This window comes from Lobosporangium transversale (assembly GCF_002105155.1).
Source record: "Lobosporangium transversale strain NRRL 3116 chromosome Unknown BCR41scaffold_48, whole genome shotgun sequence".
In the NCBI taxonomy this organism is placed as follows: Eukaryota; Fungi; Mortierellomycota; class Mortierellomycetes; order Mortierellales; family Mortierellaceae; genus Lobosporangium; species Lobosporangium transversale.
Genome location: NW_019029026.1, coordinates 17819 through 45742, shown reverse-complemented (window position 1 = coordinate 45742; position 27924 = coordinate 17819). Strand labels below are relative to the sequence as shown.

Here is a 27924-nt window from a genome sequence, read left to right as displayed (position 1 = left end):
GGAGTGAATTAGGATCCCTTGGCCCTGAAACGGTGGTCGAAAATGTGTATTTACCACGCAATACACATGTACAATGATGCATGCATAATATAATACTTCAATCCCTTTTCCTGTGGTACAGTGCCCTGCATCTCATTGTTGTTACAAATTTGCTTGTCGTCGATTCATTTCTGATGCCTTTTTAATGTTCAATGATGTCTTTGTCTGTTGAACGGACGGCGTCTAATCCATCCATCCACAACAGATCTACCAATCGTGCGACAACCTGCTCTTTCTGTAATTTCTGCGAGGGTTCTCTTTTTTTTATGGCCTGATCTACCCAAACTCATATCGCTCTCACAATGTTCGCCCTCCCGCACTGCAATGCAAAGAAATATATATTAGATCGTAATATATGCATTAATATATAATAATAGTATAAAATAATAAACGAATGCCGTGCATGCTCCACGTGTGGCAAACAATTGTGAGTATCGAATTGAGCCCCCTTAGTGGGTTACAGACGCAAACACAAAATACAAATATATATACACATGTACAATTTTTTGACCATTCAAACAATTAGTGATTAGGATAAAGGATTAGAAAGCATTATTCCATTTGCTCATCGTTGTCGTTGTTTATTATGTATTTACAATTCTTTATCTTAGTGGAACAACATATTCTTCGCGCAGCACCCTAGAGCGTAAACACATACACTGTCACATAAAATAAGCTAGTGTGAAGCAATGATAATGCTTTAGTTCTTGGGTGGAGTGTTGTCAACTGTGGGACCATCTTGAGGGGAGCCAGATGATCCAGAGCCACCATCACCACCGGCGTTCTTTTTGTATACCATCTCGAACAACTTGAGACTTCCCTGCTGCAAATCCGTTACCTCCTTCTTGATTTCCTCGGCTTCTAAGCTGTCACCCTTGGCCAAAGTCTCACGCAGCTTCGTAATCTGTCCCTTGATCTTCTCAGCCTCAGAAGAATCCAACTGACTCTTGAATTCATCCATGTTCTTCTCTGTCTCCGAAATTACAGACTCTGCATGGTTGATGGCCTCGATCTGCTCTTTCTTCTTACGATCCGCCTCTGCAAACTTTTCAGAGTCGGCCACCATCTTCTCAATCTCCTCTTTAGAAAGACCTGATGATGCAACGATTGACATAGATTGGTCACGTCCTGTAGCTTTGTCCTTTGCGCCTACGTTCACGATACCGTCCGCATCGATATCAAAGGAAACTTCGATTTGTGGGACACCCTTGGGCGCTGGAGGCAAACCATGGAGGTTAAAATCACCCAAAAGTTTGTTGTCACGTACAAGCTCACGCTCGCCTTGGAAGACCCTGATCTGAACCTGGGTTTGCCCATCTGCTGCAGTCGAGAAGATCTGAGACTTTTTAGTAGGGATAGTGGTATTGCGGTTGATAAGTCGAGTAAAAACCCCTCCCAGGGTCTCAATGCCCAGTGACAGAGGGGTCACATCTAGCAATAGGATGTCAGTCACTGATCCTGCCAAGACACCTCCTTGGATGGCCGCACCAATAGCGACAGCTTCGTCAGGGTTAACACTCTTGCCAGGATCTCGCTTAAAAATCTCTTTGACAGTCTCAATCACCTTTGGCATTCGAGACATGCCTCCAACAAGCACAACATCATCAATGTCCCTCACATTGACGCCCGCATCCTTGATGGCCTTGTTGCAGGGCTCGATCGTACGGTTAATCAGATCCTTGGTAAGCTCCTCCAGCTTGGCTCTCGTCATCTTAAAATTGATATGCTTGGGGCCAGTAGCGTCAGCAGTAATGTATGGCAAATTGATATCTGTCTGAACCGTGCTTGACAGTTCAATCTTGGCCTTTTCAACAGCTTCACGGATACGCTGAATAGCCATGCGATCGTTCGAAAGATCAATACCTTGGTCCTTCTTGAATTCATTGGTGACATATTTGACCAACGTTGCATCAAAATCCTCACCACCGAGTGCGGTATCACCATTCGTAGACTTGACCTCGAAGACACCATTTTGGATCTCTAGAATCGAAATATCGAAGGTACCTCCTCCTAGATCATATACAGCCACGGTCTTGTCTGCGGTCTTGTCGAGGCCAAATGCTAGAGCTGCAGCCGTAGGTTCGTTGATGACACGAAGTACATCCAGGCCAGCGATGGTTCCTGCATCCTTGGTTGCCTGACGCTGAGCATCGTTGAAATAGGCGGGGACAGTGATGACAGCATGCTTGACCTTTTTACCGAGATATCCGTCCGCGGTGTCCTTCATCTTGCCAAGGATGAAGGCACTGATCTGAGAGGGCGAATACTTTTTACCACGAGCTTCTACCCAGGCGTCGCCATTGTCGGCCTTGACAATCTTATATGGAACTGTTTTGATATCGTGCTGGACTGCCTGATCATCGTACCGACGTCCAATCAAACGTTTAACCGCATAGATAGTATTTTCGGGATTAACAACAGCTTGCCGTTTTGCAGGTTGGCCTACGACCATTTCATTGTCCTTTGTGAATGCAACGACTGATGGTGTAGTGCGAGCACCTTCTGCGTTCTCAATGACACGTGGGTTCTTTCCTTCCATGACACTAACACATGAATTGGTCGTGCCGAGATCGATACCAATAACAGGTCCCTGTACAGCAGCGGCATATGCGCGTCGTTGCTAATATTGATTATGCCATTGATGTCATTATGAAGGGGAGATCGAATCAAAAGTCAGTATGTTATTTCCCCACAGCTAGGCCCCATTGCCAGTCACATGCAAAAACACAGTCCAAGGGAAGACCTCTTTTCTCTTTTTTTCTATGGCTTCCATGAACCGGGGAAGGAGGAGAAACGCATAAAAGCAGGGTATACGACCTTGCCTTGGTTTGTATATAGCTCTGCATTCTCTCAGCAATTATGCATTCTGATCTCATGAACAAAAACTGCCTTTTTTTTAATGCTCATTCCATTTCCTCCTTCAACGCGTGAGGGGGACTACGTATGAAATCGAATATCAAAAAGAACTGTTGAACCATAAAATAAAGAAATAAAGTAGCACATACCAGCATGGGATTATGAGTAGTGGCATGCCAACCAGTTCTTGCAAGTGAAGCTAGGCGATACATGGTTGATTTGCTTCGTAAAAGTAAGGAATATGAAAGTAGGAAATGCACAAGAAAGAAGATCAGTCGTGAAATTGGAAATATTTATAAGAAAAAAAAAGGAAAGAAAAGAAAGAACAAGTGAGAACTTGCGAGAAAAAAAAAAAAAAAAAAAATCTCACACATCAATACCTCGCACGAACCATGTCCTGTGTCATTCAACTTTTTTTTTTCTATCTTTTTCTCTCTTGTGTATCTTCATGGGCGTACATCTCTTTTTGGAAAAAATGATTACATGTTAACGTGATATCTAAAAGCGTTTAATTTATATTTATTTTAATATAATTATTATAATTATGGTTCCTCAGCTGACTTGGCCAGATCACCACTGAGGATCTCGTATCCAGTCTCGGTGACTAAAATAACATCCTCGAGTCGGATCCCATACCTTAACAAATAAACAGGCAGCAAGAGAAAAGAAAAATTCAATTATAATATTCATACTAGCAATGGTAAACACATAAAAATAAAAAATAAAAGCACTTACGATCCTTCCACATAGATGCCTGGCTCATTGGTAAAGACCATCCCTGGTCGAAGCTCTGTTTCGGTATTCCCAATGTTTAAATATGGTTCTTCATGGCCATCCATACCTAAACCATGGCCCAATCGGTGCGTGAACCACCCACCGTAACCCTTTGAGTCAATCAAATTGCGAGCAGCCTTATCGATTGAACTACAGGCCGCTCCTGGATGAATCGCATGGAGTGATGCGTTCTGTGCTTGTTTGACAATATCCCAGACCTTATCCAGCTCCTCATTCATCTCCTTGCTCGGCCCACGCTCGACCCAGAACGTCCGTGTGATATCTGACAGATAACCATGCAAACGAGCGCCCGAGTCTATCAAGACCATCATCCCTTTTTCAAGCTCTGTATCGTTACCACTGCCATGAGGAAGAGCCGCATTTTTGCCAAAGAGAACCAGACTTCCGCCGTCTTCATATTCAAGCCCAGCCTCACTATAAGCCTCCGTCAAAAGGGACTGCACTTTCGATTCATGAATGCCTACTTGAATATGCCCCTTTACTGCTCGAATGACGTTCACAGTCGTCTGAGAGACACAACGGAGAATTTCAATTTCATGTGCAGTCTTTTGCTGTCGAAGTAATGATACTGCACGGTTTGCGATCATAACTTTACGGGTCGAACTCTCTAGTGCGGTGGCAAGGCCATAGGAGACAAACTGACGCATGTCGGGATCAATGTAGATCTGCTCATCCTCGGGTTTGGGCTTCACACCCTCTGCCCTGTAATCAACCTCGTCCCCGCTGTCGGAATCAACCAAGGGTGTATCCAAAACTTGACGGACAGCTTTATATGCCGATTCTCCTTCCTCCCAAGTCCTGATCGACATGTTTGATCCAGGCATGATCTTCTGCCTAGCCCTCGATGCCTCAAATGCAGGCGCAACAATCGTTGTCCTAGTCAGTACTGTCCCAAGCAAGGTATATTTCAGTACAAATAGATGAAAAGTTAAGTCAAGCAAAGAAAAAGAAAATATCCAGCTACTGTTAGGCAGGTTGACCATTCTAATAGGCGCTTCCTATTTCCTGTCTTTCCTTACCTTGGTCAGATTTGTCTTTATCACGCCTAGCTTGCACTACTAGGAGGAAAGGGCGCTCAGACTGAGACCAGCGAATATTGGTGAAATATCTCATGTTAGTGCCGGGTTCAGCAATGTATGCGGACGCCTTGTGATCCACCAAAACGCGCGAGAGATTCAGTCGGCGTTCCTCAAATTCCATTTGGCTGATTGGCATGACGTTGTCACAGGAACCAACCAGATGCTTGAAAGGAGAGCCATTAATATGTCCTCTACATGTATCCGTCCCAATATGTGTTTAGAATTCAAAAAAAAAAAAAAAAAAAAAAAAAAAAAAAGAGCGAGAGAGCCATGTAACCCAATGTCAGTCACACGACACAAACAATGCACCACACTTGGATGGTTTCTTGCTTTTGATACCTATTGAAAAGATCATAAACACCCATGATGATGTATCCGAGTAAAGCAAGGAGAATGGCCAGGATGCCAATTCTCCAGCATTTTTGGATAGACTCATGTCTTTGCCGACGTTCTGGAGAGCGGGTTTGTCGAGTAAGGCCTGAAGGGATATGAGACCTAGCCTGAACTCCAGTGCTGGGACGGGCAGAGTCTTGATTGCTGCGAAGTAATGGCTGGCGTTCCAAGTCAGGTGCATCGCCTATGGGTGCATTACCGACCATTTTTTTTTTTTCTATAGTAATACTACAACCTCAATTGGAAAAGGGTTATTTACTTGGATAGAAAATGTGATGAAAAGGAAGGAAATGTGAAAATGGGAGTGAGAAAAAGCAAAAACATTAACCGTTCCTTTTCTGGAAACCATGAAATTTCATTCTTGTCGTCATTGTCTCAGCAATACAGCATTTCAAACATCAATAAACACCTTTCGTTCTGTGGGAAATAAAAAGTGTACACAAGCAATATTATTAAATACATCAAAAAAAAAGGGAGTAAAGGTGGTGAACAACTTGGAGGGAAAAATCTATTTTCTTTTTCTTCCCTATACTGCAAATCTGGCAACTTTGCGGCTACCATCTATATCAACATAGCTCTCTGTGCTCTCGTACAGCTCTTCATACGTAAAATCACGTTTGTATTCTCGGTTCAGGATTCCACTCCAGACAAAGCACCAAAGGATCGCGATCGTGTACGTCACTACAAATAACAATAATGTGTTGATTACAAACACCTCTGAGAAAATTGGTGGCGTCTGACCCTCTGCTAATGGTACATGCTGCCAATACCGACTAGGATCATGGAAGGTACCGATGAATAGAATGGCTCCCCAGGTGACAGGGGCGATATAATTTTGTAATCTAGTGAAATTGCGGATCAGTCTTGCACTGATCAGAGAAAAGAAGTATAAAAGATCAGCCATAACGTAATAAAGGACAAAAACAGCAACAAAAAAAAAAAAAAAAAAAAAAAAAAAAAGAACTGGAGAGCAGGCTCAAATGAATATTAAAAGATAGTATAGTTGATTACCTGGTACCCCAAGAGTTATCGTAGAGCGTCAGAGCGGCAAAAATCTTTGCAGGGATATAACCAAGCATATATAAGAATCCATACATGGTTGTAAAGATGAATTTCTTGTCCCGAGTGATACGCGTCGCGTACGCTGTCTTCAGGATCCCCACAAATACAATCGAGACCAACCACCAGGCGATCTGGGATCCGGTACCGAAATAAATACAGTTCACCAAACTAAAGATCATCATCATGGGGTAAATCAGCTGATATAGAAGCGCATAGGTCATCCAGGGGCTATGGAGATGCATGCTTGCAAGTTGGATCGGAATTTCACGAAAGAATGATTTAGACCATCGCGTCTGCTGTGTGACCCAGGCAATGAATCGAATCGGCGTATCGGTGTAGCAGATCGCATAATGTGTAAACTTGACCTTGAATCCCTCTCGAAGCACCAAATTGGTGAGATGGCGATCATCGCCATATGTACATAAAACACCCAAAAATGATTGTTGTACCCAACTGTCCATCACCTCTGCAATGATTGACATGCGATATATCCCCAATGGTCCTGACACGCAATTAACAACGTTATGATACGATTGTGCGCCCCGCTCGAGATTAAACGCAAACCAGTAGCGGAGCGATGACAGGAAGCTGACCCAGGTCCCTGTGTTGTAGATTCGAACGTCTCCGGTTGCTGCACCGACAATTGGCGACTCTGCCAATGCAAACGCGAGCTCTATATACATGCATGCACATATGGATTGCCAATGCAAGCGAGAGGAAGAGTAAGGAACTTGAACTTTTTCTTTTCATCAAAGAAAGATGCAATGGGAATGTTGGTTGGAACAAGCACCAGAGGATCACTATTGGCACCAATTCCCTCTGGACAGTTTAACCACTAATGTACTACTGAAAAAGGGGAAAGGGAGGCTCTTTTTTTTTTAATAGAAAAGCATACCTCTGCAGACATGGGGATCCAAAAAAGTGTCAGAGTCTGTAACAACTACAGCTTCGACACCTTGCTGAATAAGGGCCGCAAATCCTGTGTACATAGCAGAGCGCTTTCCACGATGGGGCTGCATCACACAAACGGGGCCTGGGTGAAAAGCGATCCGTCGGACTAGCTCTAATCGCTCACGGTCGTTCTGGTCCCGATCCATGCAGCAAAAGTTGGGTCGGATGATAGCAGCACCTTGTTTTTCAAAGACTTTCATAAAGACCTGTGCCATATATTCATCCCGGGATTCATTACCATCAACAATTAATATGATTCGTTGGTTGCGCTGATATCGAATTGCCCGTAAACTCTTCAAACAACCCTCCAACAGTATTGGATCTTCACGGTAACCAACAGCTACAATTCCTGTCGATACTCCGGTCCAATGTGGGTCACGCTTCTTCACTCGGTTGTTGACTTTGCGCCGATTCAATGCACTAAAGCTAATGACAGCCATGAAATCGAATGCCATCAACATTCCATAAGTAACAGAGGTCTGCCAGGCGCCTGCAGAGACCTGAACATGGAAACATGCCTTCAAAATAATATACGGTAACATGAAGATGCTGAGTGTGAAGATAATCCAGATAGCCTTCTTCCACAGAGATACTGGCGTTGATTTCAGACCATAGTTTTGAGAAATGGTTGCAGACAGACCAAAGCCTGGGGTTGTTGGCGTTAATGGTGAGGCTAGTACTAAAGGAGCACCATCTTCGTTCCCTGACTCGAACGGCTCTCCTTCCGCGTTCCAGGAAGCTGATGATGAAGGGTACTTAAGAGGGTGCCTGAGGCCCAGCAGCTGTCTGTCTGCGACTGGCACCACTGTTATTATTTCTGGAGGATGAGGTGGCATTAGTTATGGCTCTTCTAAAACAGAAGATGAAAAGGATAAGGACAGAGAACGAATGTGGATACAAAAATGTTGTTAATGCAACGCGTTGAAGATGGAAGACGTTCGCCTCCCCTCCTTGATAACGACATACGCACTAAATGTCGGATCAGATCAGATTAAATCGAACAGTGAAGTGGCTAAACCTACTGGTTGATACCCACAAATGGCAAGCAAAAGTAAATATTGAAAGGAAGGTACTGCAAAATCGTTTTTTTATTCTTTCGTTGTTGTTGCTGTTGTCACACTAGGCCTAAGTGATACAGATTTTTACAATATGTGGACAAGGCAAAATTAAACGGTGTTCAAGCTGGCTGGTTATCATGCGACTACGAGTTTTTGGAAATTGTTGAATAAAGGAGGAAAAGGATGTGGGAGGATAAATAAAAAGATGACAGAGACAAAAAAAAAAAAAAAAAATCAAAAGGAATGTTGAAAACGATACTGGTGTTGAAAAACCCGTGCAGAAGAGTAGAGTGAAAACAACAAAAAAGAGATAGTTGAAAAAAGATCGTCAAGGATGAATCAGGATTGTCTACATTATATTTAGCACTATTGCACTAGAGACATGTTTCTATACAAATATACCTATAGTATGTAATGTCGCAATGAGTGTGTGGTCAGATATCCAAACTTGGACCAAAAAAAAAAAAAGACTTATCTTATATTCGTGCTTGTTGCTTGCGCTTTATGCTATGCTTATCTATTTCTTTCTCTTCCCCTTGTGCCTTTACTAGGAATTGAGATGCTATTTGATATCAGCAAGTTCTGCATGACACGTTGTTAATTCCTTGCTTTTATTTATTTTTTGTACTCAATGTTTGCATCTACTTCCTATATAATTTATAATTTTATACATTACAAAATCAGTCCGCCACTTTCCCATCAGAATTGGGGCCATACAGCGAGACATGTGTACTCTTGGTGGAATGGTTGGCGGGCGCTTTCAGCTCTATAATGTTGTCATCACCTCCATCGCCAATACTGCTACTGCCGTTAGCGCTTGCTGTGCCTGTTTCTATTGTGGCTGCTGTAATTTGATGAGGATTAGAGAGTGATGATCCATTCGCAAGTCCAAAGTTCTTCTGAGCTTGGTCCGTTTTGCTATAACTGTACAACAATCCTGCAAGGAAACCAAGTAAAATGCCCAGGATGCTGCTTGCTGTTGCTGGGTCACCCAAAAACAAAATACCACTAGCAGCGACCGGTAACTTATTTAGAGCACCAACCATGGAGTATGTGGTCGACGATGTGCACCGAACACACCATGCGCTGCCGTAAGAAATCAAGAATGATGATACGCCCGAGAGAACTGCCGCCACAGTGAGAGGGGTCTTTACATCTGGTGAGCTAGATAGAAAGAGATGATCCAAAACAACGTCATGTTAATCATTAGACACCGCGATATTTGTTGTATATATATATATATATATTTTTTTTTTTAAAAAAAAAAAAAAAAAAAAAAAAAAAAAAAAAAAAAAGTAAAATCAGGGTAAAAAGCAAATCAGTTATCATGTACTTACAATGTCCTATCTAGCTCTCCTGACATCCAACCTTCGAGACAAAAGCTGAGTGTGAGCATGATAGGAAGACTGATGATATTATTGTAATAGACGGTGTCAAAATCCTTGAAGTTGAAGTATTTGATCCGCTTGCGCATGTAGAGAACATATCCAGCAGAAGACAGACAGTTGATGGCCATCCAAATGTATCCAATGTTGAGATGAATCAAATCAGAGGGATTCCCAGATGCAAATGAACTAAAATCTGACCATCCTGCAATGACGGACGATAATACCTACGTAGGCAAATAAAGGTAGTAAGTATATAAGCATGAAGCTGGGTTGAGGGGGGTTTTTTTTTTGTTGTTGTTGATGTTTAAAAGTATAAAACATCTACCATGATTAAAAAACTTAATAGCATGAGCGGCGTGACCCTGCTTCCGAACCAGAGCACCTCACCATAGGCAATAAGGATGATGGTCAGGTTTTTCCAAACACTGTATACTGGTATAGAAAGATATTGTAGACTAGATAAGGGAAGGATGAGTCCATAGTACCATGTCATAGATTATCTCAATCAACACATATTTATACATCCATATAAACTGGACGTTTTTTATACCTCTTGCTGGCACTATAAATCATACAGACAAGTCCCAGTGATATAGGGAGCCATTTTCTGGCCTCATCCTTGTCCAGCCTGCGGTAAGAGATGAGTCCGAGCTTCTTGAATACTCGGAGAAGCGCAATGGCTACCGTACCTTGAATACTCAATAGCAGAAAATTCATGTTGAAGTCAAAGTGAGACAAGACCATCTTATTGGTGACCGTCATAAGGATGCTAGAAAAACAATATGCAAGGATGCTGATCGGTGCCGAGTTGGCCAAGGAGCTTGACAATGTGGATCCAACCATGGCATGGATAGATTGATAGGTACCGCTCCTTTGATATATCTAATCTTCCTTGCTATCCTCGGTATGATACCTTGTATTTCGTCTTTGTCTATATCCTTGTCCTTGTCCTCGTATTGCCTTTTTATGTTCCAAGAAGTGGAAATGTGCTGATCCGATGAGTGAATGGAGAGATGGATGAATTTGATGGAAAGCAAGCAATGGGCGCTTTTTTAAAAAAGGGTCCTGTTGTGTGTGGGTGGTTGTATTACACAAGTGGTGGCTGTTGTGCACAGACAAATACGATATCGGCAGATGTTTCAACGGTACTTCTTTTTCTTTTTCTGTTTTATTTGATTATTTCTTCTCCTCTATGAGCCGTAGGGATACAGGGGAAGGGATCTTCTATGTAGATGATGAAATGGCAACGAATCATGCCATGAAGTTACTCTTTTCTTTTCGTTGATCCTTGCAAGTAATCTTCATAAATACATGACAGTTAGTTTTCAGTAATTTTTTTAAAATATATATATATTCTCTGGTTATATACATGTCCATGGTATGATTGATCATGGCAAAATAGAAGGGCAGCGAGCGGAGATCCTTTTAACTCAGGCTGAATGCATAGGCGACCATTGTATTGAGTCGTTCTAAATTTTGTATAGGGTAAAAAAGAACAAAATGCAGTAATATGTTAATACATAAATATCATCCCAAGCAATCCAGCATAAAGTTGATGTATTTAGCTCATTACCTGCAGAGTAGCTCATAGCCACGCGCATAAACTCCACTGCCAAGGCCGGATCTTCTTTGATCATCTTTTGGAACCGATCCTGGCTCAGTCCCCACAGAATACCATCTGTCTCCGCCACAAGGGTCGAGGAGCGGTTATTACCAGTGAATAGCCCAATCTCTCCTGAAATCGTGCCAGGTAAAATAACTTCCACACTTCTTCTCACAAGTCCGCTGTCTTGGAACTCTTGAATACTGCGGAGAGTTCCATCTTCAACCAGATATAGACCATCGATCGGCGCTCCTCCTTGCCGCCAAAGAATCGTCCCTGCCAACACTGTCCTCCTCTCAAAGTACATGCTCAGTCGCAAAAAGAAATCTGTAGAGTTCTCACGCGTGTCATGAAAGGCTGCCAATAGCGTAGGCACAGGTTGTTGAAGATTGATTGGATGAGGATATGGGCGCTCATTTGCTGTACATCATAACGGTAGAAGCAGATAATACTTTAGTAATCACCTTGCTTTTACGCACAAACACGAAAAACGTAAAATAAAATAAAACCCATTGTGCTTGTTCTGTCCTTACCATGAAGAGTCTCCCTTGCGGCTTCGAGAATCTGACTCTTCCTTGGCGAGTGCTGCATCTGTTCTGTAAAGAAGCGGGTCGCTTCCGAGTCTGGAGAGAGCAAACCACTGTCCTCTTGGTTCGCTACTTCCATCAGTCTCTTACGTTTCGCCAGTTCCAACGTTGATTCCCTTGTTCTGTAGTATGTCTCCAGCAGACAATTTTCACAAAACTCGAGTGCCTCGCTCAATCCAGGAAAGCTCTGAGTATCAAATCCATCTTCCGCAAAGTTGGCGCCATGGCCATGACCCTCTCCAAGGCCTGCTCCTGCTCCTGCACCCCAAACACCAACCATCTGCAATGCTTTGCCAACTTCGTCTTCCTCGTCCAAACCTGATAATACGAGACAGACACCTTTAGCACGAACAGCTCTCCGAATCCGTCCAAATCCTTCCGCAGCCGAGAAATCTACGCCACGTACGAGAGAGAAATCCAACACCAAGAACTGGATAGGATTGACTTCCCAGCGCCGACGTGAAAAGACATCCTGGATCTCTTTTTCCACCTTGTTAATTGTTCCAAAGAACATATCACCCTGCAGCTTAAAGATGTAGATCTGACGTCCGACCTGACGCAAAAATTTTTGTTGTCTGTAAACTCGTCGGACCGTACTCTTGGCACTCTCGCCTGTGCAAGAGTAACGAACACTTTCCTTGCGAGAATTAGTCACCACGAAGAACACACAAGCTAATAAGATGCCGAAGAAAATGCCCTCCACAAACCCGAATCCTGCCATGACCACGACAATCAGCGCAATAGTGAGATACTCAAGGTGATGAACAAGACCCCAGGTGTCCCACAATGCCTCTTTGACTAGATCCAGGCCCAGATGGAAAATCAATGATCCGACCACCATTACAGGGATGTATCCCACAATCCATGGTCCGATCAAAAAGACAATCAACGACGCAATGGCCAGCATAACTCCTGCCACACGACTGTCGCCTCCTGATTTGATGAATAATAGCGAGTTGGTATACACAAGATAATCTATGCAACCATAGAAATAATCAGGATAAAATTAGCACAAAAAAAAAAAAAAAAAAAAAAAAAAAATTGATAAAGACTTTGGGCTGGAGTAAATTAGCTTTTTGAAATCCATACTCTGGACAGTGCCAACGCCGCCACTCAAGAGATTAGACCATCCATGAGCAACCAGCTCCCTATTGGTATCAATATTATCATGTCCAGTCGAAACGCCAAGTGCTGGAACATTAATGGGCACATGTAGAATTCCAAAGAAAGTCAACGCCAACATTGCAGGAACTGTTTCTAAAATGGCTCTCCAGTTGGTCAATTTCAAATCTAAGAATGAGGGGGAAAGACAGAAGTTACAAAACAGACTTTAAGACCAACTATGTGACATAACTACAAAGGACGATCAATATATAATATTATAATTACTTACTGAAATAACTATAAAATTGCCAACCGGGTGCATCACCCTCTGGCATTGGGAAAACCCAGCCATTGGAACGTAGCATATCCCATTCGAATCCACAAATGGCAACAATAGCGTAAAAAATAGCAGGAACTACCATGAAGAAGACGGGAACAAGGAAAGGGTGACGGATCTTGTGCTGAAGAACACGGAGCAATAGCGCCAGTCCAAAAGCGCTTGACCAGAGTGCAAAGACATGAGCATTCAAAAACAAGAACTTGAACGTCTCGAATGTATAGGTCAGCTCGGTCGTCATTCTGGACGAGACTTCTAGTCCTGTGACTATCAGGAACCAACCTACTCCTCCAATACATCCAACCAAAATATGTCTTGGGAAAAATGCAATAAGAGATCCGAGCTATATAAACACAGGATCCATCAGAAATAAGTATATTATTTATGAAATTCAGTGGACTCAGAAAAGAACGAATTCTTTACCTTGAAATACCCGAGAGCCAAAAAAACAGCGCCAGTCATGATTGTACTGAGTGCATAAGCGAGAATTGTTGTTGCCAAGACTGCATCTCGATTTTCTACGCCTACCCTAGCAACGACTGTCTCGGCCCTAGAAGAGTCACACAGTTGTAGATTGATGGAATGTTTTACGAGTAAATAAATACTTGTAGATGGATAAAATATGCATAAATGCAAGAGCTGTATGGCAAGATACGGGGGTATTCGGTAAGCAATTTCAAGAGACACATGTTTGAAGGCCCATCCACAGGCTCAAAGACAAAAAGACAAGGTCAGAATGGGCTGAGGATAAAAAAAAGCTTACATTAAGTGCAAGAATGGAACAACCTCGATCATCATGCTTCCGTTACCACCCTTGAAGGCACTTCCCCCGAGCGAATAGACCAGCTGTGAAACCACGCAGCTAACAAAGAACATGGAGATGCCATCAGGGCCAAGAGCCTGGAACGGAGCTTGGTTGAGCGGGAAGATAATCATGCCTATATCACCAGGATCATAGATGAAAGATCGGATCAGTCAATCAGAATATGTTTGCAATTGTATTTGATGGATCGCGTTTTTTGTAAATCCATCACACGCGTCTTGTTTCTTTGTATGTCTGTGTCCCAATCTTGCACAAATATTTCCCTTCCCCACACTTTGAATCTGTGTGAAAAAAAAAAAAAAAAAAAAAAAAAAGCAAGTCGTTATCAATGCTCAATGCAGGTCTTCACCACAATGAATTGCATCATTTGTCTTTTTTGACCTCTACACATGTTTCCAATCGCCAGGGGGGAAAATTTCAATTCAGAAACATAAAAAAAAAAAACCTAAAACTCAAACCTTGAATTGATTCATTGATTCATTCAATCCCCAGGAAAAAAAAAAAAGTTGAATAGGCAATGTATATGCTATGATGGTGTTCATCTGTTTGTGTCTGTAGTCTGTATGTAGATGTGTGTGAATGCTTATGTTAGTGTGCACTTACCATACGATACAGCATCTAGCAGGTTCAACAAAAGACCGAGAATCACCGCGGGAATATAGCCAACGGGCTCAACTAGACACTTTTGTACAATGATCTTACTTGTCCACCGTGTGTGACGGAATTCATGCAACAGCGACGAAAAACTCCCTTCATCATGCTCATGCTGTCGATGATTCCCTCCTCCCCCCACAGGTGTAATAGTATTGTAGCTGCCGCTGTTGCTTCGACACGACAACAAATGTTCAGTTTCTATCGCAGACGATGAAGATGAGGATGGCGCAACTGAGCCCGTCACTTTTGTTGCCGCCGCAGATGTTGGGGTATTTGCATTCCCGAAGGTGTGGAGTTTTCCACTAGGGTGTTTTGATTTCGGATCCAGCCTATTTTCTGTGTTATCGTTCGCCTTCTGTTGTTCAAAAAAGAGAGTTAGTCTTTGATCGGCATGAAGTTTACTATTCTGTATTACCCCTTGCCAGGAAGTGGAAAAAATATGGAGCTTAGGATATCAAATATTAAAAAAAAAAAAAAAAAAAAAAAATAGGGCACAAGCACACTTGGGTTGAACACAAAAAAGAACAAAAAGAACAAAAAGAACATTATACCGAGGAAAAGGAAAAGCAAAACAAAATTGTTTGTCCTTTTACCTTGGACAAGGATGTATCAATAGGGGCTGGTGGGAGTGATATCGATGTTTGTCTCTTGGATCTCTTGCCAGTTAACTCGGATGCGGCTTCAGAACTAGTTCCTGCACTAGCACATACGCCTGCATACGCCTCATTGGTCCGATTTTTGCTCGTGGAGTCATCATCGTCCTGATCTTTGGTCTTGAGAAGCAAACTGAGGCCACTGGGTGGACTTCTATCCGCACCATCACGACGTCTACTTTTTCTATTGTGTAGTGATTGATCTTGCTCCAATTGAGTATCGATCTGGCCAAGTGTGGATGTGCCGGAGGTTGGACCTGTTGTTGTGCTGCCAACTTGATTGCTGGAAAGTGTGGCCAAGGAATCATCAGGTGATAATGGTTTTGATTCATAAGATTGGTCTCCTCGCTCTAAATTGCCCAAAGCCAGAGACTGTTCACGGACAAAAGACGTGGAGAAGTTGCCAGTCTGAGAGTATGAGTGTGGAATAGAGTGTGGAATAGAGTGTGGTTGCGTGAGAGAAGGGAAATCGAAGGGCTGGCTAGACGAGATCGAGTCGGAACGCCTTCCGCGGACGTCTCTTGCATCCGAGGCATGGGCATGGAGATTAGAGTTGAGGTGAGAGTGAGAGTGAGAATGAGCAGCGTTCCTTGGTAATGGTGTGCGGCTGGCATGAATGCCTTCAAAGGCATGAGAGCTCTTATAGCTCGTCATGATGTCGCTGTCGTTGTTAATGCAAGATGTGCAATGGAGAGTAACGACAGAGACGAAAAGAGGAGAAAATAGAAAACAAAGCGGATCAATAAAAAGGATAAGTGCACAGCCATCCAACAAACATGTAACATGTCTTTAGGTCATTAGTTGTGTGGGGCATATCTATCGGTGCAAGCACGACATTGATTGCCAGGTAGACTCGACCGGACTTTTTCAGACCATCAGACTCATTCCGGGGCAAACATTCAAATGTACACAAAGGCAAATACACATGCAAGTGGGCTTAGCACGATAAGCATCCAGACAGGCTATGCCTTTCATGGAGATTGCACATTTGGGCTAACGGCTGATTTAATTTTTTATTTTTATTTGCTGATAATCAGCATTAGCTCTTAGCAAAAGGCTTTCCTTTTTCCTAAAGGAAATGAGTTTATGGATGCTCTCGACTCACCAATAGACCCGAGCAAGAAGATCAGATGTCTATTTTTTTTTGTCTACGTCAATACGTCAATTAGTTATTCGAAATGAGTGTAATAGTCGCGAATGATTGCAAATAGTGCAAGCAAAGTGGTTGTCTCGCTTTTGTACGAAGGAATGACGATACGGTCATAATCTGTGCCACAAATGATCGAGAATGCCCGCCCGATGAGTGGTTGTCAAGTCCGGACGATCGGCCCGTACAGTTGTTTTAACATCGAATGCGATGCCTCACTCTTCCTTCTATTTATTTTTCTTGTTTTCTCTTACCATCATCCATCTTACACACCTCTCTTCCACTCCATTACACAAAAGCAAAATGACAACTGCTCCACATATTGACCCTGCAAGGTAAAAGAATAGTACACAGAGCATCTGGACTACAGCATCATACAAAGGGTCCTCGCCTCACTCAACGTTATTATTTTATTCCCACACTCTCCTCTTCCTTCTGTTCCTTTTTGTTTGTTTCCAGATTTGTGCATGTGCTATTGTCTTTGAAGGACCATTGTTGTTAAATACTCACAGTGATATCTCATTTGTTCATCAGCTTCCAGCACAAATATGCAATGATCTCAGGACATCGATACCGTAAGTTGTATCAACAATAGGTTTCAGAGACCCTTTTTTCATTATTCAAGGACAAGTGTTAACATTATATCTTTATTAGACTACGTGGAGGAAGGCGATCCCAAAGGTGAGCCTCTGCTCCTCGTTCATGGATTTCCGGATCTTTGGTACGGTTGGCGTCATCAGATCAAGTTCCTAGCCAAACTAGGCTATCGTGTCATTGCTCCTGACTGTCTAGGTTATGGTCAAACCGTGAGTATTTTCATATTATGGTCCTTGCGTTTGCGCTTTCGCGTAATGGAAATCCTCAAAGAAGTAAACTATATAATTCGTGTGTTGTTTTTTTTTCTCAACATCTATGCATAATATTTGATTGATATTCCCGCGCTTTAGGATGCGCCAATGGAGCTAGAAAAGTATGGGATGAAAACTGTGTGTGGTCACTTAGCAGGCCTTCTTGACGTGCTTAACATCCCTAAAGTGACAGTAAGTGTGTTCAGGATAAAAAAAATTGTTATCTGTTGTTAGTTAATCTTTACGCGCCTTAACTGTTCATGTATCTATTAGATTATCGGACACGACTGGGGTGGAGCTATTGTCTGGAGATTTGGTCTCTACTATCCCAACCGTCTTCATGGTATCATTAGGTATAAAAAGATATATGATTTTCAAACATTTGTCCTAGCCGTTAGCATACAAAAATGAAAAAAAAAAAAAAAAAAAAAAACTGATCTATATTTTTTTTTTTATCAGCATTTGTACCCCGTTTAATTCACCAAGAACTGAGTTTATTCCACTCGAAGGTAAAATAAATATCCCACTCCATGCAATGTATAAAACTCCGATTTCTAAGAGGCATCTTTTTTTTTTTCTCCAAGACTAATGCAAACCATTTAACATTGTATAAAAATATGGGTTATCTAGATATTGTGAAAATAATTCCAGAATTCGAATACCAACTTGCATTTGCAGACCCAAACTCTGCTACAGTATTCAATAGTATGGTATGTTGTATTGATACTAATAGAGACAGTGTTTCTGCGGACGAAACAGGATGAGACTAATTTTTTTAATCCTGTAGATTGACAAATTTATTGAAAACACTTGTAAGATGGGAGCGATGGGTCAAGAGGTAAATTTTGAGCTTAAAAAAAAAAAAAAAATGTTGTCAGTATAGAAACTTACTGAAAAAAAAAAAAAAAAAAAATAGGATATCGACTATTATTTTCAAGAGTATAAACGCCAGGGAATGCGTGGACCACTCAATTATTACAAGACAACACGTATCAACTTTGAAGATGAACTTGGACTCACCACCACCAATATCCACTTACCATCCTGGATCATTCAAGCCAAGCACGACCCTTATTTGAAGCCCCATATGGCCGCGAAAATGAAAGATACGGTTCCTAATCTCAAGGCTGTGATGATCGATGCTGGCCACTTTGTAATGACCGAAAAACCAGACGAGGTCAACGCTGCCCTCAAAAACTGTTTGGAGGACTTGAGCATGAGAAGGAATAAGGCATCTTTGTAGACCAAAAGACCACAAAAAAAAAAGAAGTATTGGTGCCAAAATAAAATCATGCGTATTTGTCACATGAAGGAAACATTGAACAATCCTTCCATGCAAGCTTTTTTTTTTTTATTTTTATTTTTATTTTTTTCAGGCTGTATCTTTTATTTGCTCCTCAAAAAGAGATACTTATTTACAAGAAAAGTGAAGAATGATAGTCATACATGATGCGGAAAGTCATCGGGAAGGGGTTCATTAAAAGTGCTGGTATCTCTTTTTTTTTTTGTGGGAGTGAATGTTGCACAAAACAGAAAAAAAAAAAGATGTGTCATTGCTGATTTTTTCCCGAGATGTCAGAACGTGGGAAGTGGTGTCTGGACAAACTCTTGAAGTCAGCATATTTACAGAAAAAAAAAGAATCGTTCCCTTGATGTCGTTTTTACTTGAACACCAAAGGGCTTGAAAAATGTCCTCCAGAGGGGAAGAGATATGGCTTGAGTGAAATAATAGGAGGGGCTGCAGCAGACCATCTTTTTTTTTTTCCTTCTTCCTTCCTTCGAGTCTGGATTAATTAATGCTGAGAATCATCACAGTGTCTGAACCTTTGTCTAACACAGGGCAACCTCTGCATAACCCTTGATCAAGAAAAGAGGAAAAAGATGAAATAAAAGACTACGCGCGCTCACTCTCCTTTTGTGTCTTTGTTCATGCTCAACGTAACCGCCGCTCATTCCTCTGGTATTGTTTTTGATTTTTTCCTTTCTTGATTTCATAAGGCAATCATTGGTCATTGTCGTTCGCTTTCGTGGTCATAAAGAGTCGTTATCGTCCTGAAGAAAAAAAAAAAGAAAAAAGACAGATGCCATAACGGAGAAAAGAGAGATGGGAGTCATGTCGGATCATCGCATCATATCGTCATGGGACAACTTTTGCCACTGTCAGTGCTGGTGGATCCTGAGCCGAAACATTTTGAAGACCGAGCCAGGAAAGAGACTATAAAGCAATAAATGGATAAATGTAGCCATTGTTCAGTAACATGTCTAGTTCAACATGGTTTTGAGGAAGAGAGAGAATAAACATCTTCGGTATAGTGTTTTTCGACTTGGTGTCATACCAGGGATGGCGATGATCTTAATGGGAGGGAAAGGGTGGAAAAGGGGTGAGATGATTTAATGAGGCATCGTGAAAAGTGGAGGAAAAAGAAAGAAAGGAGGAAAGAAGAAAAAGATCGAAAAGAAAAAAATATTTAAATATTATGCAGAACGAGAGCAAAGCAAGAAGAGGCACGAATCAAAACAACGATATCCCTATCCCCATCCGGGGCGGTCCCTGTCTCCTGCAAAAACCCATGCATGTCAAAAAAAAAAAAAAATAATAATAATAATTAAAATAAAAATAAAAATAAAAATAAAAATAAAAATAAAAATAAAATAAAAATAGCCGTACCAGCGGGAACAGGCTATAAAACCCTTTACAGAAAGCGTCGGACTTTCTCTTAACTGACATGCAGATTCATGATGCCGTCGGTAAAGCAGCTCTCAAAGGCCAAGGAAATGTCATCGTCATCCTTCATAATGATATAGTCATTATCTTCGTCTTTGTACCGGAGACGAAGAGGATGCGTTTCGGACCGGCGGCTGCCACACAGTCTAATCTTCTTTTCTACTCGCTCGATCAATTCACTGTACTTGATTTGCATAGGGACCACAATCAGGTACGAGTCCTCTTGAAAATTGACTTTGATTCGGAGTTGTGGCGCGCCATTGGTACTGAGACTGCTGCAGGATGAATGTTGACGTAGCATGCGAGCAGAGTCTGGGATCGAAAGTGCGCTAGGCACGGCATGAACGGTTGGATAGGCATTGCTTGGATAAGGTGTGGTAGGTGAATTAGCTCCACTACCACTAGAAAACTTTTGGTGATGAGTGGGCAGCTCTGGCATGTCACTCCATGTGGGAAGCACATTGGTAGAAGCATGAATATTGGAGCTGCTGAGCGCACGAACTCTAAGAGGTCCAGGGACAGGAGGCACCGGAGGGACAGCCGGAGGCGTTGTGTTGTACAAGTAACCTGCAGAGGCGTTTCTAATCATTGGTTGACTATGCTCTTCAGATCCCAGAAAACTTGACGTGGTATCATTCAGAGGCGAGTGACCATCCCCATTACTTCGTCTCTGCCAGGAACCGCTACTGCCTGAACCTCGAGGGTTGGAAGCCGTGGGGGAGGCTGGATAGGAAGCTGGAGGAGAATATGGATACTCTCCTGGAGAGACGACACCCATCGTTGTGCTTGCGCTGCTGGCAGTACGAGGCAATGGCGGCAAAGTCATACCGGAGCCATTGCTACCAGTTCGAGCATTAGACGGTGGCACTGAACCTTCCTCCGTTTTGATACGAGAACGATTTCCCTGTCCATTTGCCTGGGATGAAAGCCCGAATGGAAGTGAGTAGCTGCGAAAACCACGTGGCTCATCATATTCATCATCATCACCTTCCAATTCATCTTCTAGATAATCATCATCATCATGGAAGAATGATGATTCGTATGAAGGAGTTGAAGTCTCTACATAATTGTTCATGGTCACAGTGTTGGAGCGCTCAGTATTGGCCTCAGTTACGAGCTTGTCAAGGACGCTGTGCCACTTTTTAAGTTGGTCTTCATTTCTGCAGCGCAGCTCAAACTCCTCTGCAGCGACATTCCAGACCACATGCAAGACATACGAGCCGGCACTGGAGACTGGAAGGATAGATTTGATATTGTTGATGTAGATCCGTCCGTTCAGATGCAGTGTGGGCTTGGGTTTAGCGCCACGGACGAGCGTCTTTGGCTGTCTCCTGCGGATGACCATGCTCTGGCAGCAGACTAAGATTTTTTCAAACAAATAGACATCAAGCGCTTTATCGGGTGGACCGCGAGGGTTGAGTAACGTATCATGTAGAAGCAAGGCGCCAAAGTCGGATACGAGTTCTCCGTCTTTCCAGGCAACCATATGCTGAAGAGCCTTTGCAGTCTCCTGATTGTCCTGTCTACGATTGGTCTCGTTGATCTTCTCAGCAACGCGCTTGATTGCATTTTGGCCCTCAAGCAGATTACTATAGTAAGGATGATCTGGATCTGTCAGTTTGATAAGCTCATGCATAAAGAGCGGGTATTTGCAAATGCGCTGGACTGGCTTGATAAGGTTGGAGTTGATCCCATGCTGTGCATCCAGTAGGTGATTCATTCTCTAAAGAAAGAAGATATTTTGAGACCTGACTGATGAGGAGAATTGCTCTTCTATTCTGCATTTCTTTTTTTCATTCTTTTTTTGCGTCTTTACCTGAAGCTTTTCATTTTCATGTACGACCAATGCACTGGCAGCTTTGACATTAGCGCAAAAGGGCTCATAGACTGCAAATGCCTCCTCATGCTGAGAAAAAACTTGACCAAAGTTCTGGTCCTGGGGCGCCAGTGCTGCATTGGCCTCGATGGCAATCAAAAAGCGCCGCTGGAAATCCACGAGAACGTTGAGATTGCCAAAAATGAGATGGATAGTCTCGGCTGAGATTATGCTACCGTCTGATTGGAGTGCACGCATGTATGCCTGCAGGTTCTCAAGGTCCTGAACATAGCAGCGCTCAGTTTCCAAGATCTCATTCACAACCTTAGCACGGTTATCTGTAGGCCTGACTGGATCTGAGTTACATTTGAACTGCCTTGCATGGAGCAAACCCTGCGTCTCCATACGATCCAAGACCATACTGATAGTTTTGATGACCTAATTTTTTTTATGAATTGGTTTGTGGTAAAGTGTTATCATTTACGTGACGCTATACGCTGTTTCTTAAAGGCTTCGGAACAGGTGAGGATGGATAGGAATTGGCTAACACAGGGTCAAAAAAATGGAAAAGGCTGAGCTTGCATAGCCTGTGCCAAAAAAAATGAACCTTATTTGTGTTCAACACTGATATGGACAAGGTGCAACCATTCAAAAGATACACATTGTAAGACCATAATATGATTATGGCAAAATGCGTATACGTGGATGAATATCTAAACCCGTAATTTAGCTCCAAGTTGGGTCAGGCAAGGAGGCAAGCGTAGGATAACATGGGAATCGAACAGGCCCTGTTGCTCAAAAAATAAACAAAGGGTTAGGCCCACTCATTTTTTTCCTTACTCCATGCTTTGATTGTTAGAGTAGACATAGATTGTGAAAGGGAAAAAAAAAAAAGCAGGAGAAGCAAAGAAGGGTAGAAAGATAAGATAAATTAAGATAGACGAAAAAAAAAAAAAAAAAAAAAAAAAAAAAAACGAGGCGATGACTAAAAAAAAATATAAGGAGTGGGAGGACAAAGGGATGAGGTGAGGAAAGTTTGGGGGAAAGTAAAAGAGGGGAGACATGGGGAGACATGGATGGGAAGGAAACAGATATCGGGAAAGAAAAAATGCCATGGTTACATGGTCTCCCGGATGCATTTGTCTGGGTGCCATGCTCCAATCCGTTGTATTTTTTTATTTTTATTTTTTTTGCTTCACATCTGTTCGTCCTTCTGTGCCTTTCTGCTCAATACTAAGGCATGTCCGTGGCGTGTTTTGTGAGCCATGGGTGCATTGGGCACATCAGCTGGACACTGACACGCCTTGCTATTTGTTTGTTTATTTTACTTGTTCCTTTCCATTGTGTTGCTTCCTCATTTTCCCATTCGTTCATTCGAGCGGTTTGCTCTCTCTTTCACTCTCTCTTTGTTCTTTCCCTCATACTACCTTGTTACGGGACGGCATCTCCACTCCTCACCCCCTCCTCACATGGATCAATAGTGCATTGACCCACTGTTTATATACATTTGTGAAATCGTGTTGATTTTTGTCAATGTTCAACTTTATCTCTCTTTAAGCTCTTTAATGGTCCCTGTAACGGGAAAAATAAATGTGATGTGCATGTGTACGGTTATGCTGTGTATCTTTTTTTTTTTTTTTTAAAGATAGATGGGTAATCAATATGTTGTAAAGAATAATGATAGGGCCCAGGGTTCATTCATTCTCTCACTCTTTCCTTTGTATCTGCTTTCGGATGACAGGAAATACAATGATATAATGAAAAGAAGACATGCGAGAACGGGAAGGAAAAAAAAAAAAAAAACAGAAAGCTAGGGAGGGATAGAGGGTGGACTGGGACAACATTGTTTGCTTCTGCTGTGCTTCCTTTTGATCCCATTTATAATTTCGTCGTTGCTATCAATGGTATCTGGAGCGTGGCTAAGCTGGCCCCCTTAAGGAAACTTTCTACTTCTTTCCTCTTTATCTCTTCTTACCTTAACAAACCCGTTGGTATCATCTTGGTAAAGTTCAGAGATAGTAAAGAGGTCCTCGTCCTTGAACTGAAGTTCCTGCCTACAAGCAACTAAGAAGCGGAAGACGGGGATTTTGCAGGCATTGATATTGGTGAGATTGGTGTCTTTGTTGTTGATCTTCAAGGGCTCCTTAGGTCGGAGGCCGTTGAAGATACAGGCTAGGGGCGCGCCAAGGCGGAAAAGGGTCCAGAGCTGAGAAACTGGGTCGTTGGGGCTGGTAAGGGTGGAAACCCCTGCCTGAATGTTCTGCAAGAACTCTGGATCCAGGTACTGCTCAAAATCGGGCACTCCCGCCAAACGTTCCATCAGGTTGAGGCATGACTGATAGAGTGAGACAACCGAGTTGGCTCTGGTGAGTGGGGGTGGGAGAGGGTGCTGTTCCGTAAGCGTGGGAGAATTGGGCATAGCGTGCCTATTGAGATGGACCGAAAAGGAGCTATGAAGGTTGGACACGGCGTACGGCACGCTCGCGATCTGGTGATGAGGGTGCGGCTAGCGTGTAAGGATTGCCGTCTATCCTTTGAGTAGTTGTGTATATAATGAGTGGTAGGAGTAGTTGGTAAAGTTTTGAGATCGTCTGAATGTCAATACTAAAGTTGTTACCAACAATGTTTGTCAAATAAAATGTAATAAGAATAATAATAATAATAAAAAAATAAAAAAATAAAAAAAAAAAAGAAGGAAGAAGAAGGAAGAGAGAGAAGAGAAGGAAATATTAAGAAAAAGAAGATAGAGGAGAAAAGGGAAGGACAAAGGGGAGAGAGGGAAGGGGGGATGAGGATAGAGTGGAGTGGAGTGAAAGGGAAACAAACCCATATTTTATGTTTAATTTATTGGACTAAATGAATATTAAATAAATGAGTGGATTTTATTTTTATGTACTAGAGAGAGTGTAGCAGGTTGTGCCATCCTTTCTAATCGCTATTAAGATCTAAGTCCGAAAAATAAGACGGTCAAAAACGCGACGACGCGTCGACAGAAAAAAAAAGTTGGTGGCAACGACGGTGGTACACATATTTGTGTACAAACTCTAGACAAAGAAACCGTTGGGAAACATTGAAAATTATACTGGCGACATTGCAACTGTAATTCTCATTTGTAACCAAATGACAATTGAGAGATGCGGAATGTTGCCAAGATGGACCTTTGCTTTTTTACACATGTCAATATATATATATATATATATATCAGAACATATATATTTTAATGAACAAACCCTAAATAAATTGTTGATTTTATGAGCATTTAAGCTCATGGGACAGAAGGGACAACGATTTGGGCATAGCATCGGCCTTTTCCCTTGAATAGGATAGGAAGAATATAAGAGCGAGTTTTGAGGTAAGAAAGGGAGGAACGAACAACGTTATTGATATTATTGTTACCATATCTTTTTATAGTTGCTTCATATACACGAAGGCAACGAGCTCTTTCATCTTAATTTGGCTATCTGTACCTTGGCCGCGGTTTTTCTTTTCCGGCTGATGCGCCCTCTGACACCTCAGCTGGCACTGCTTGTAGCTTACAAAGTGAGTCAGTCCATGTTTGCGCATCTGAATGATAAAAAGGAGAAGCTCCTTCTTAGATATCCAGACATTTCTGTGTATATATAAGCTCTTATTCCTCTTCCCTTATGCCCCATAGATCATAAAGAGTCGGTATAATAGATACAGTAAGCACCATTAATATTCCGAAGATGTATCGTTTCGATGCTTAGTCTTAGTACCAATTTGCTAAGCAAGAAGTATGGCATATTGTAGTGTCCATTTGTTGAAAGATGGAGTGTGTCAAGGGGGAATTGCACAGACTGCAAATACAAAGATAAACATGCCTAAAATGAATTCGTTTAGAACAACCAATAAAAGTTACGAAATGATTGACGATAATAAGGCATCGAACACAAAAACTAATTGAATGAAATAAAGTCATCCAGGGAGAGGGCACAAAGGAGACCAAGGGGTACGGGATGTGTACCGGCATAATAAACAATAAACAATGCCATCCGTTTTCTTGGATAACAAACCAGTTTTCAAAGCAGCCATTTGCACAAGAGCATAGTAAACCCATTAAATTGGTGGCAAGTGGACTGATGCTTTAATGTTGGTGCAGAATCAAATGAAAAAAAAAAAAAAAAAAAAAAAAAAAAACCGGATTCACAGGTCTTAAGACTATCTTATTCTTCGACAAAAAGCAAACGTATTCGAAGAAAAAAAAAAAAAAAAAAAAAGAGGTTTCCGTTACGTTGGCTACGCAGCCCATCTGCATCCAATTTAATCTGCTGCGATGGTATGCGAAAGAGATGAGCTGGAAAGTGAAGGCATAAAAGACAGAGAAGGGGAAGGATATAGTGGGTTAAGAGTCAGGGGGAGCTCAATAAAAAGAAATAAAAAAGGGAGCAAAGGAGGACACAAGGATTTATTGATGCAGAAACAAATATTTAGTCAAGGCATTTAATGCATTGGCTGTTTTTTTCTTGGTCTTCTTTTTAACTGTTCTCCTTCTTTTTCCCTAACCCTTTCTCCTTTCTTCCCCCCTATTTTTTTCACGTCAGCTTTGCTGTTCTCAAAGCTAAGAAGACAATCCTTCATCAAGTATAACCACTTTGGTACAAATAATGGGCGTCCTACTCATTGGTCCTAGCACCGGGGCACGAGCAGGCGAGAATGGAAAACGTGGCTGCAAAAGACCTATTTGGTGCCTTTCTTTAATTGTTACTGAGCACAAGGGCAGAAGCAAAGATCCATAGGCCTACAACACTCCACTCCCGCTCCAAGGGATGCGACAAAGGGACTTGTACGTACGTATTGACATAGGACATCCCACTTAAAGATGGCATGCTACACAAGGTTTCTTCCTCTAGTCAAATCATGTGACTAAAAGATGTATTGTTGTCCCCCGCAAAACCTGTGTACAAGCAATTTTTCATTCATTTCCATGCCTGAATCAACGGTTGGAACTTTAGGGACACAGCTCATGGCTGATGCCAATTCTGAGCCAATCTCAACCTTGGATGATTTTCTATTCAAGGCCGCAACAGATGCCTTTCCAGACAATGCACCCGAGGGCACTATGCAGGCAAGCTTAAACAAAAAAAAAAAAAAAAAAAAAAAAAAAATCTTTTGCTCTTAAATATTCATCTTGTGCTGTACATTTTTTTTTCAACAGGTTTATAGGGATGCTCAGAGTCGTCTTCCAAAACAATGTCGCTTCTTTCATGTAGCAAGCGATTATTACGACTGGTCATATGAGCAACGTGCTCGAGTCATGGGTTGTCCTTCGACCTTTCACCTTTGCAAGACATTGATCTTTGAGAACACTAAATTCAAACAGGACGAGGCTAAGGCTGTGGACGAGGACCGCTATTGGTGTATTATTGTCCAATATGAAGGAGCGGTCAATATCAGCAAACTTGAGAAAGCTGTGAGAGAGAGAACGGGTGCTAGCCGAAAAGCAACTCATCTCCGGATCGCTTCTTCAGAAAAGTCGTTTGAATTGACAGGCTTTGGCAACAATGCTGTCAGTCCTGTCGGTAAGGAAATATAGACATACATAAAATATGAAAAAGTTCTACAAGGTGAAGTGGGACTAAGCTTTTTTCCCCTTCTTTATTTATTAATTCCATTTCCAGGGATGAGAACAAACATCCCTATTTTGATTTCCAAAGCAGTCGCAGAGTTATCGGTAAGGATAAATAACTAGATGAAACAATTTAAATTTTTATTCGTGCCAGTCAGTCTCAACACATTTTTATTTTGTTTTGTTCTTATTCAAAATTAGCCACCCTTGTTCTACCTTGGTGCAGGTCATGTCGATTGGAAGATTGCACTACCAGTCCAGGGCTTTGTTGAAAAGTGGAATGCAAGCATCGTTGATTTCTGCTGAAAGAAATGGATATAAAAAATATATATTATATAGAGATTAGACTCAATTGTTGTCATCATTAGATTAAACTGAAAGAAAAAAAAAAAAAAAAAAAAAAAAAAAAGGCATGTATT

At 42.0% G+C, this 27924-nt stretch overlaps 9 protein-coding genes across 9 annotated transcripts; 2 read left to right on the top strand and 7 right to left on the bottom strand.

Moving 5' to 3' along the window:
- Nucleotides 1–598: 598 nt before the first annotated feature.
- BCR41DRAFT_361370 (heat shock protein Hsp70-9) lies at nt 599–3225 on the bottom strand. Its single transcript, XM_022025512.1, has 2 exons — nt 3045–3225; nt 599–2659 (listed from the first exon to the last, which is right to left on the bottom strand). The coding sequence occupies exons 1-2, from the start codon at nt 3105–3107 to the stop codon at nt 740–742; spliced, it is 1983 nt and encodes a 660-aa protein (XP_021877260.1). The 5' UTR covers nt 3108–3225; the 3' UTR covers nt 599–739.
- Nucleotides 3226–3386: 161 nt separating this feature from the next.
- Nucleotides 3387–5467, bottom strand: BCR41DRAFT_361368 (peptidase M24, structural domain-containing protein). The gene is made up of 4 exons (XM_022025511.1): nt 5109–5467; nt 4710–4960; nt 3631–4576; nt 3387–3531 (listed from the first exon to the last, which is right to left on the bottom strand). Exons 1-4 carry the CDS (start codon nt 5366–5368, stop codon nt 3438–3440), a joined length of 1551 nt encoding a protein of 516 aa, XP_021877259.1. The 5' UTR covers nt 5369–5467; the 3' UTR covers nt 3387–3437.
- Nucleotides 5468–6169: 702 nt separating this feature from the next.
- On the bottom strand, nt 6170–6907 carry BCR41DRAFT_312022 (hayluronic acid synthase 3; the record flags this gene model as incomplete). The annotated part of the gene is made up of 1 exon (XM_022021063.1): nt 6170–6907. One exon carries the CDS (start codon nt 6905–6907, stop codon nt 6170–6172), a length of 738 nt encoding a protein of 245 aa, XP_021877258.1.
- Nucleotides 6908–7102: 195 nt separating this feature from the next.
- On the bottom strand, nt 7103–8011 carry BCR41DRAFT_374221 (hypothetical protein; the record flags this gene model as incomplete). The annotated part of the gene is made up of 1 exon (XM_022026853.1): nt 7103–8011. The coding sequence occupies one exon, from the start codon at nt 8009–8011 to the stop codon at nt 7103–7105; it is 909 nt and encodes a 302-aa protein (XP_021877257.1).
- Nucleotides 8012–8836: 825 nt separating this feature from the next.
- On the bottom strand, nt 8837–10661 carry BCR41DRAFT_361367 (hypothetical protein). Its single transcript, XM_022025510.1, has 4 exons — nt 10172–10661; nt 9947–10076; nt 9571–9845; nt 8837–9397 (listed from the first exon to the last, which is right to left on the bottom strand). Exons 1-4 carry the CDS (start codon nt 10462–10464, stop codon nt 8914–8916), a joined length of 1182 nt encoding a protein of 393 aa, XP_021877256.1. The 5' UTR covers nt 10465–10661; the 3' UTR covers nt 8837–8913.
- A 385-nt stretch (nt 10662–11046) lies between these two features.
- Nucleotides 11047–16036, bottom strand: BCR41DRAFT_374219 (sulfate transporter family-domain-containing protein; the record flags this gene model as incomplete). Its single annotated transcript, XM_022026852.1, has 9 exons — nt 11047–11090; nt 11195–11644; nt 11902–12786; nt 12901–13101; nt 13205–13595; nt 13676–13802; nt 14016–14190; nt 14679–14757; nt 15323–16036. 9 exons carry the CDS (start codon nt 16034–16036, stop codon nt 11047–11049), a joined length of 3066 nt encoding a protein of 1021 aa, XP_021877255.1.
- A 732-nt stretch (nt 16037–16768) lies between these two features.
- BCR41DRAFT_361362 (Alpha/Beta hydrolase protein) lies at nt 16769–18694 on the top strand. The gene is made up of 9 exons (XM_022025509.1): nt 16769–16864; nt 17064–17104; nt 17184–17335; nt 17477–17569; nt 17651–17730; nt 17837–17886; nt 18008–18087; nt 18165–18215; nt 18294–18694. The coding sequence occupies exons 1-9, from the start codon at nt 16833–16835 to the stop codon at nt 18618–18620; spliced, it is 906 nt and encodes a 301-aa protein (XP_021877254.1). The 5' UTR covers nt 16769–16832; the 3' UTR covers nt 18621–18694.
- Nucleotides 18695–19687: 993 nt separating this feature from the next.
- BCR41DRAFT_172538 (hypothetical protein) lies at nt 19688–24606 on the bottom strand. The gene is made up of 4 exons (XM_022019710.1): nt 23894–24606; nt 21919–22356; nt 20046–21825; nt 19688–19935 (listed from the first exon to the last, which is right to left on the bottom strand). The coding sequence occupies exons 1-3, from the start codon at nt 24335–24337 to the stop codon at nt 20095–20097; spliced, it is 2613 nt and encodes an 870-aa protein (XP_021877253.1). The 5' UTR covers nt 24338–24606; the 3' UTR covers nt 19688–19935; nt 20046–20094.
- A 2242-nt stretch (nt 24607–26848) lies between these two features.
- Nucleotides 26849–27885, top strand: BCR41DRAFT_361357 (YbaK/aminoacyl-tRNA synthetase-associated domain-containing protein). The gene is made up of 4 exons (XM_022025508.1): nt 26849–27004; nt 27095–27458; nt 27558–27610; nt 27707–27885. Exons 1-4 carry the CDS (start codon nt 26864–26866, stop codon nt 27809–27811), a joined length of 663 nt encoding a protein of 220 aa, XP_021877252.1. The 5' UTR covers nt 26849–26863; the 3' UTR covers nt 27812–27885.
- The last annotated feature ends 39 nt before the right edge of the window (nt 27886–27924 follow it).

Bases quoted from the DNA above. Each gene is read 5' to 3' on its own strand.
- BCR41DRAFT_361370 (XM_022025512.1), bottom strand. From the start codon at position 3,107: ATGTATCGCCTAGCTTCACTTGCAAGAACTGGTTGGCATGCCACTACT. The intron at 2,660-3,044 runs GTATGTGCTACT...AATCAATATTAG, and splicing joins CTACTCATAATCCCATGCTG to CAACGACGCGCATATGCCGC.
- BCR41DRAFT_361368 (XM_022025511.1), bottom strand. From the start codon at position 5,368: ATGGTCGGTAATGCACCCATAGGCGATGCACCTGACTTGGAACGCCAG. The intron at 4,961-5,108 runs GTATCAAAAGCA...GGATACATGTAG, and splicing joins GTTTATGATCTTTTCAATAG to AGGACATATTAATGGCTCTC. The intron at 4,577-4,709 runs GTAAGGAAAGAC...TGCTTGGGACAG, and splicing joins TAAAGACAAATCTGACCAAG to TACTGACTAGGACAACGATT.
- BCR41DRAFT_361367 (XM_022025510.1), bottom strand. From the start codon at position 10,464: ATGGTTGGATCCACATTGTCAAGCTCCTTGGCCAACTCGGCACCGATC. The intron at 9,846-9,946 runs GTAGATGTTTTA...TTGCCTACGTAG, and splicing joins TATTAAGTTTTTTAATCATG to GTATTATCGTCCGTCATTGC. The intron at 9,398-9,570 runs GTAAGTACATGA...CTTTCTATCTAG, and splicing joins GGAGAGCTAGATAGGACATT to CTCACCAGATGTAAAGACCC.
- BCR41DRAFT_361362 (XM_022025509.1), top strand. From the start codon at position 16,833: ATGACAACTGCTCCACATATTGACCCTGCAAG. The intron at 17,887-18,007 runs GTAAAATAAATA...TGGGTTATCTAG, and splicing joins TGAGTTTATTCCACTCGAAG to ATATTGTGAAAATAATTCCA. The intron at 18,088-18,164 runs GTATGTTGTATT...TTAATCCTGTAG, and splicing joins CTACAGTATTCAATAGTATG to ATTGACAAATTTATTGAAAA.
- BCR41DRAFT_172538 (XM_022019710.1), bottom strand. From the start codon at position 24,337: ATGCCCAATTCTCCCACGCTTACGGAACAGCACCCTCTCCCACCCCCA. The intron at 22,357-23,893 runs GTAAGAAGAGAT...AAAAAAAATTAG, and splicing joins ATACCAACGGGTTTGTTAAG to GTCATCAAAACTATCAGTAT. The intron at 21,826-21,918 runs GTAAAGACGCAA...TTCTTTCTTTAG, and splicing joins ATGAAAATGAAAAGCTTCAG to AGAATGAATCACCTACTGGA.
- BCR41DRAFT_361357 (XM_022025508.1), top strand. From the start codon at position 26,864: ATGCCTGAATCAACGGTTGGAACTTTAGGGACACAGCTCATGGCTGAT. The intron at 27,005-27,094 runs GCAAGCTTAAAC...TTTTTTCAACAG, and splicing joins CACCCGAGGGCACTATGCAG to GTTTATAGGGATGCTCAGAG. The intron at 27,611-27,706 runs GTAAGGATAAAT...ATTCAAAATTAG, and splicing joins AAGCAGTCGCAGAGTTATCG to CCACCCTTGTTCTACCTTGG.